At 36.8% G+C, this 8,397-nt stretch overlaps 1 protein-coding gene and 1 long non-coding RNA gene across 4 annotated transcripts; both read right to left on the reverse strand.

Moving 5' to 3' along the window:
- Positions 1-1,062: 1,062 nt before the first annotated feature.
- Positions 1,063-2,161, reverse strand: LOC107583911 (uncharacterized protein C15orf61-like). Of its 2 annotated transcripts, none has more exons than XM_016270262.1 (3): positions 2,047-2,161; positions 1,450-1,805; positions 1,063-1,360 (listed from the first exon to the last, which is right to left on the reverse strand). In XM_016270262.1, the coding sequence occupies exons 2-3, from the start codon at positions 1,790-1,792 to the stop codon at positions 1,233-1,235; spliced, it is 471 nt and encodes a 156-aa protein (XP_016125748.1). In that variant the 5' UTR covers positions 1,793-1,805; positions 2,047-2,161; the 3' UTR covers positions 1,063-1,232. The 2 variants fall into 2 exon arrangements, with proteins under 2 accessions (XP_016125748.1, XP_016125749.1); XM_016270263.1 differs by having other exon boundaries at positions 1,450-1,820.
- Positions 2,162-2,898: 737 nt separating this feature from the next.
- On the reverse strand, positions 2,899-5,167 carry LOC107583912 (uncharacterized). Of its 2 annotated transcripts, none has more exons than XR_001609079.1 (4): positions 5,150-5,167; positions 5,001-5,062; positions 4,481-4,589; positions 2,899-3,263 (listed from the first exon to the last, which is right to left on the reverse strand). It is a non-coding gene; the product is annotated as an uncharacterized lncRNA (long non-coding RNA). The 2 variants fall into 2 exon arrangements; XR_001609080.1 differs by lacking the exon at positions 5,150-5,167 and adding an exon at positions 4,671-4,734 and having other exon boundaries at positions 5,001-5,035.
- Positions 5,168-8,397: the final 3,230 nt, after the last annotated feature.

The following is an 8,397-nucleotide window of genomic DNA, read 5'->3' on the forward strand; positions in this document are numbered from 1 at the left end:
CACTATATGGAAATATTATCATAATGCCGCCCAAATGTGCACGCAAAGAAAGAAGGCGTGGTTTCAGGAACAGCAGTAGTGTTGATGCAGCCATGTCAGGGAGACGCTGTGCGTTTCAGTGCGAAAGCAAAAGCAGTTTATTTGGCCTTCCGGAAGTAGATGCATTTATGAATCATTGGTTACGATTTATTTACAACAGAACAGCACATCCTAGATGTTTGAAATTTGTGCAATGCATTTTATGGACGACAGTTTTTTTAAACCTAGAAGAGTACAAGGCTGGCTGTGCACAAAGGCTATTTCTAAAAAAAAGAGTAACGCGTCGTGTGTGTGTGTGTGTGTGTGTGTGTGAGGGGAACAGGGTCACATCACAGGAGAGTGAACTGCCTGTCAGAAATCATAGCACGTCATCTGTCTTAACCACGGCTTGTGTACTGCATCATCACTGTGTCTGTCACGCGACTCTGTTGCCCTTTCGGGCTTGAACTGATGGTAAAACTAATGACATTATTAACTGTCTTGATATTTACTTTGAAAGCTGAAGCTCGCGATTATGGTAAGGGGCGTTACATTTCCGATGCGTGCTTGCGGTGTTCGGCCAATCACAATGCACTGGGTCAGCTGGCCAATCAGAGCAGACTGCGCTTGTCAAAGGAGGGGTCTTTGTTGAAAACGACGCGTTTGAGAGAGGTGGGGCATAGAGGACCTACAATAATGTACAGTATTTGAAAAATAATGTGTTTTTGGAACATTAAAGCATGTCAATATATTCTGTTACACCAAATAATGATCTTTAAAATAGCATCATATGACCCCTTTAATACATTTAAAGCGAGCAATCTTTGCATGCTGTATAGTGTATATGATAATATATTCAGAATTTAAATAAAACCGAGCCTGGTCCAAACGCAGGATTTATGTAAGGAAACGGTTATTATTTGTATTGGCTGCCACACCAAATCATGCACACCTGCTTGCTTTTCTGTTTAATTTAACAGTGTTTTTGTGAACATATATATACTTTAATAACAAATAATTGTAACACTTTACAATAAGGTTCGATTAGTTAATATTAGTTAATGTATTATTAATCTAATACATTAGAAATATAAAAGCCAGGTCGTGTGTCCTGGCGCCGGGCCTGCCATGCGCATAAGTTTTCAGAGATTCTGTGATAAATATTTGCCTGTGAAACTCAAGTCCTCCTTTTGAAATACTCATTGTCTCTGATATTAGAACTGAGCACCCTCCACCTCCTTGTATGCAAAGTAAACGGTAACAGGTCCTGAAGAGGTCTGAACCGTCTCGGTCACTCCAACTACCATCCATGAACCCAAGCCATATGCCAAGCACGGTATACCTTAAAGAAAAAGAAAAAACTAACTATTAGAAATTGTTTACTGTGCTGTCAGTAATATCAAAACATGTGTAAATCATATCAGAACTGACCTAGGTTAATGACTTTCAATGCACCAAAAAACTTATTTTCAAACTCCAGGTTCTGTGGAGGTGCTTTGGTGCAGTGGTATTTAATAAAAGGGAAAGCACCGGTCCTGAGGATGTGGTAGTTCGCTCCTTGCACCTGCCAGTTGAAGTTGGAAAGACCGAACTGGTCATTGATGACATCCCTGTAGCGCACGCAGAATGAAGTCCAGGGCGGCAGCGCGCGCTGAGTGAGGTGACATGTTAGTACTTCAGAGGCGGCAGGACGAGGCGCTTTACTCCCAAAGGTGCTGGGGAACAGGGCCACTTTTAGGAAGCCACCGTGGATTCTGCGTAGAATCTCTGTCATTGCTGAGTAAACCCTAAAGTCAGGTGGTCTAGTGTCAAAAAGATGTTTCAAAAGCAACTATTGGCGCGTCACATCATTTCGTCACGATAAAAAAATTAATCAAGCAACGTAAATCATTAATAAAGAACATCAAACCCAACCAAACTGCAGCTGTGCAACCTTTAATCAGCGGGGAAATGATGCCGAAACTTTCACTGTACAAGTCCCGCACTCGAGAGAACGGTTCGGTTGTTAGTGAAAGTTACACAACTTACCGGAGCGGCTTTCATACTCATTTGACAAATATTTACATTACTACTCCATTACGTTTACGAAAGTACGATTAATGAGTTCGTTTTCTGCAGAAATATGAGAGGCGTTCAATGCAACCTTCACCGGTACGATTAATATCTTCTCCGGGAAGAAACAACCAAGAGCTTTTTTTGTTCCCATTTGCCCTAGACTCTTCATTCTCATGCGCACATAGACTTCCATTCATAAATGGTATTACTCATAAAATACATTATAGTAATAGAACAAAATATTGGATATCTTAAATATATGGATTTATTAAATGTTTAATAATTTTGATTCTTTTATATGTTGGTCAGTCTACATTTAAATTAAACCCATGTGGAGCCAATTACATACCAACTCCACTAAATTTAGTTTGTTTATTTGTTTGTTCATCAGCTGGTCACAGCCAAATATAAATGGTTACAGTTCGAGTCAATAACTGAATTTCAGATATTGGTCTTTTAATATTGAATATTTAAAAGGTTTTTTGATATAATAAAAAACACCTGAATCTACAAAAACGTTACAATTTATTTAAGGGTTTCTTGAAATAACATACAACCGATTCAAACAATTTATTAACAAACCTATATAATTATCTAGATGTTGCTACTGTTTAGAATCAGTGTGCATTGTAATGTACAGATAAATATCTAATTAAAAACTATCAAAAAAATGAATCCAAATGGATTATTTTTGAGTGATTATAATTTATGTATGCATTATACAGTTTACGGATTAAGCAACATTCCTTTGTTGCAGTCTCTAGCTATGAAGAGCTAAATGTCACGAATGGCACAACTTAATTGTAATTATCCTGTTTGCATTGTTAATCTTTCTAGAGAGAACAATTGTACAACATTTTAGATCACTATAACAATGTGATCTGGACAATGTAACAATGGACAAATCCACCCACGCAGATTCATACATGTGTGTATCTCCTTTTAATGCTAGCCACATTACAGCTATAATTGAGGTCTATAGAAATGTTTGGTGACAGCAATTATAACTGAATGTGTAAATGCTATTGTATGATAGTCCTTAAGTATGTTGATTAATTTGGGGTTGATCTGTGAGGTTTATGAGATGATAACTGTTTGCTTTCGGGTGCAGTAATCTCCTTTTCTTCCTGAGATGTGGTTTGGTTTTCTATGGTCATGCCCAAGACCTTCTCAATGTCCTTGATAAGGTCCTTATAAAAGCAAACAATAGCAGACATTCAGTCAGTATATGTCTTACTACAGATCCTACCCTCTAGCCACTGAACAGTGAATGAGAATTCCTCTATCAAATTAAGTAACTGTGTGTTGAATGTAGTAATTCAATGAAACTCCAATTCATTCACAGTATCCAACCATGTCTACAGTGTTCTACATTTGAATGACTTCAGCTGCAGATAATGCAGCCAAAGATAAAGCCCTGACGTTAATAAATGAATACCTTGTGTATTGTATAAGATGTTATGACACACAATTGAAGATTTCTCAAAAAATGTGCTCAAGTAAGATGTGTCCTCACCTGAATTTGCCCAAAAGCTCAAATTCAGTACTCTTTGCCCCAAAAAGTCTCAGCAAAACTTTGGTATAATGCTGGTAATAATAAGCTTTAGTTATAATACTAACAATAATTTATTTAGAATAGCATATTTAGACAAGATTGCAAAAACAGTTCTATGCAAACTGGAAATTAACCCTTTTTTCCCACTGCACTTGTATGACCCAGTCTATTCATCATTTGCCAAAGGTAATATGCAACCAAATGTTGTGCCAAATTTCAATTTGACTTGAAAAATGTGAAATTATTAAATTAAACAACCTTGAACACTGTGAAAGATGAAGCTTATTATTACTAGCATTACACTAAAGTTTTGCAGAGCCTTTTGGAGCAAGTGGTGGAGTAGTGAACTTGATGCAACTTCTCTACCGAGTGACTGATTCTTACTGCTGCGTTGTGGATATATTTTTGTTAATGATTTGATGGTTATAGTTCATTCTTTGTCTTTGTAAAGTGACCCTGAGTGTTTGAAAGGAGCTAAAAACATTATAATATGTAATATGGTGAAACCATTAAGAATCATTGTGATTAATATACTACACTCTCAGACAAAAAGGTAACAAACTGTCACTGGGGTATTAATATGTATTAATATGCACATATTAAGTATTAATATGCACTTTTTAAAGTACTAATATAGCATTTAGGGGTAAATAAGGTAAATAAGGTGCTTTTATACCTTCTGGTACCGCCTCAGTGACAGCTTTGTACCTTTTTCATAGAGTGTAATTTGTAGATACACGATCTGAAAGTGAAACGTTTGAATAATATTTTTTCTATGGCTAATGTGAAGTAAAGAACATACCATTAACAGGTCTTTTAAGAGTAGGTTAAGAAAAAACAACATCCACATACCTTAAAATAGTTTGTTCCTTGCATATTTGGAGCTGATATTTCCTGATGAATGATTGACAGGTTGCGAGCAAAGGTCAGCAAAGCTCCCTGGAGATCCTCCGAGATTGTTCTGTTAACGACACGCAGAAACAAACGAGCTTACTAATGATCCCCCAGAACCATCATCAGAGAAAAACAAAAAAACAATCACCTTGTTTGGCTGTGGGGCTGTAAGGAGCTTAATGAGAACTCTCAGCCTTAAAGAGTGTGCTATTCTTCAGGGAGAAATGAGGAAGGAAAGCAGGGCTTCAATGGGATAGGTATAGGATTTATGTGATGAATGCCTTTTAATTCGACTTGGCAGTATTTTGTGCTCTGACACATTTTGGGTTGAGGTATTCACTACATAATGTTTAATCTGCTCTTGGGAGTGTGCTCAAGGTCTAGATATATCTCTAATGGTGATGGGGACAGAGGAAGGGAAAACAGAGCTGGAGAAAGATAAGGGTAATGCGTCTGCCTGCTTCTTGTGGGAACTCACAGTATACGAAGGCTCCTTCAATCTCTGCTGTCATGGAGGGCGAACACAGTGCCTTGCCTTGCCTGAAACTCATATAAAATATATTGAAAGACTTGCTCTGCAATCAAAGAACTCCAGGTGTATTATTGCAAAACAAGCAAACATTTTACCTTGACATCATAACCTATGCCCTGTGCTTTGCACATCAGGAAAAATGTGCTATAATATACCAAAGAAAGATTGGTGTGAAGAAGTCAGGTGCACATCACTGCAAAGCGATTGGTCACTGAGGTTTGCTAAGGAGAAAACAAACACACAGAGAGTTAAGCAACAAACTGCATGTGATTCTGTTGCTAAAAATTTGACCAGTACATCTAAATGATAAATTGACCTCTGGCTCCTTCAATCTCTACTGTCATGGAGGGCGAACACAGTGCCTTGCCTTGCCTGAAACTCATATAAAATATATTGAAAGACTTGCTCTGCAATCAAAGAACTCCAGGTGTATTATTGCAAAACAAGCAAACATTTTACTTTGACATCATAACCTATGCCCTGTGCTTTGCACATCAGGAAAAATGTGCTATAATATACCAAAGAAAGATTGGTGTGAAGAAGTCAGGTGCACATCACTGCAAAGCGATTGGTCACTGAGGTTTGCTAAGGAGAAAACAAACACACAGAGAGTTAAGCAACAAACTGCATGTGATTCTGTTGCTAAAAATTTGACCAGTACATTTAAATGATAAATTGACCTCTCGGGGACAGCAATATCAGCCATGCTAGAAACAAATAGAAGGGTTACAAAAGCCCACATGGTGAAACAGACATTAGTCTCATAGTCCATAAAGGGCATTGGGGAGACCGAGTCCTGCGTTATTAGGTTATACCGCTGCAGAAAACAAGAAAGGTTTCCTCTAAAACCCAACGACACTCGCAGACACAGCAGATAAAAGATGTGTCTAAAAGAACACCACAGAAGCAGATTAGTTAAGAGTGGCAGGACTCGCAGGACTCGTAGCCGGCATGAGGCATATTCTCAGTGACAGATATGAAGCGGAGGGTAAAGCCCTTGCACAGTGTGCGAGGCATGAGTAATTCTCTTCTGTGGAACTCTGTCTTCAGCTGTCAGACACACTATCCTCAAACAACAATAAAAACCTTTTCCTGCAGGGTTTTAATTGTGTTTGCTATATTCTGGGCCTAAATGATGGCCAAAGCCGGAGCCATTAAGACAGGCAGGCGGGAGCTGGCCGATATAAGCACATACAAACTAAATGAATGTTTGATAAAATAATACAAGTCGCAGATTAACAAGCGTAAACTCCGGTTTGCCACTAATAAAGGAAGTCTATTGTTTAGGGGCTGGCATCAGGTTGATGAGGTGCTCAGGCATGCATACACATGCATAATGAATATGGTATGCATTATTTATGGGCTGATTATTTAGGCTCATCAATCAAAATGATAATGAATTCAGCTTCTTCTAAACACCAATCAGGTCGGAAGCGTAATTACAGTGTTTAGTTGTATTTAACCAAAATAAAACAACAAAGCTTAGCTAGATCAATCTTTATGGATGCCTTGATTTTTCGGAATAATATTCAGCAGAGGACTCGGGATAATAATGGCATTATTGTGCTTTAAAGAGCTAAAAGAATCCCAAACAGTTTAGAGAATAAAATTTAAAGTGATGGTTGACCCAGAATTCAAAGTTCTGTCATCATTTACTCACCCTCGTGACCTGTATGACTTTTTTTCTACTGTGGAACACGAAAAAGATAATTATAGCAAGATGTCCATGCTGCTCTTTTCCATGCATTGAAAGTGAATTATGACCATGAATGGTGAAGACTTTCAGTGAATAATGACGTTAATTTCAGTCTGTGCCTCACATTATATGCCTTAAGAACACTTATATAACACACAAGTTGCATAGACTACTGCATAGACTAGTGATTTCATGATATTTTTTTGACATCTCATGGTCTCCATCTACTTTATTACATTGGTTCTATTAATACTTTTATTAAGTAAGAATGCATTAAATTGATCAAAAGTAATAGTAGACTTTTATATTGTTACAATAAAATTCTGTTTCAAGTTGTGCTTTAAAGAGCTAAAAGAATCCCAAACAGTTTAGAGAATACAATTTAAAGTGATGGTTGACCCAGAATTCAAAGTTCTGTCATCATTTACTCACCCTCGTGACCTGTATGACTTTTTTTCTACTGTGGAACACGAAAAAGATAATTATAGCAAGATGTCCATGCTGCTCTTTTCCATGCATTGAAAGTGAATTATGACCACGAATGGTGAAGACTTTCAGTGAATAATGACGTTAATTTCAGTCTGTGCCTCACATTATATGCCTTAAGAACACTTATATAACACACAAGTTGCATAGACTACTGCATAGACTAGTGATTTCATGATATTTTTTTGACATCTCATGGTCTCCATCTACTTTATTACATTGGTTCTATTAATACTTTTATTAAGTAAGAATGCATTAAATTGATCAAAAGTAATAGTAGACTTTTATATTGTTACAATAAAATTCTGTTTCAATAAATGCAGTTCTTTTGAAATCTCTATTCATCAAAGAATCCAAAAAAATGTCAGTTTCCACAAAAATGTTAAGCAGCTCAACTGTTAATAACACTGATAATCAGCATATCAGAATGATTTCTGAAGGATCATGTGACATCCTTCACAGAAATAAATTAGATATATTATATTATATATTATAATAGAAAACTGTCATTTTAAATTGTAATATTTCAAAATATTATTGTTTTACTGTATTTTTGATCAAATAAATGCAGCCTTGGTGAACATAAGAATCTTCTTACCTATCCCAAACCTAGGTAGGTTTAGAATGTCATGAGGGTGAGAAAATGACAGAATTTAAATTTTTTTGATTTAACTATCTCTTTAAGGCTGTTACTGAACTATTCTAAAATAAAGTCTTGAATATGTTTGAATACCATATTTCAATATATATAATAACCACGTCTTCCTAATGCTGAAAGTGAGAGTGGATATTTTAATTGAATTTACGGATTCTTACAGCTTTGGTCTTTATTCTAGCATTGCGTACGGAAGACTTCACGTCCAGCGTCCCCCTCGTCATCATGAGCATCAGCTGGGTCATGGCCAACTGGTTACTGTAGCCCAGGTCAAGATCAATAGCCCATACCTAAATACAAACCAGTGCACACAGATATGTCAGCAGATACAGCACATAAATCAAAATAACTATTCACTTATTTTCAGCCAACAAGTAGATAATGACAGAAGTTTTTAAAACAAACAGACAGATGGATATTTCAAAACTGTATTTGCAGAAAAAAACAAAGCTCAACAGACATTGTGTGTGTGTATGAGAGAGAGAGAGAGAGAGAGAGAGAGAGAG

Source organism: Sinocyclocheilus grahami, unplaced genomic scaffold, assembly GCF_001515645.1.
Source record: "Sinocyclocheilus grahami isolate Dianchi unplaced genomic scaffold, SAMN03320097.WGS_v1.1 scaffold55.1, whole genome shotgun sequence".
Taxonomy (NCBI): Eukaryota; Metazoa; Chordata; class Actinopteri; order Cypriniformes; family Cyprinidae; genus Sinocyclocheilus; species Sinocyclocheilus grahami.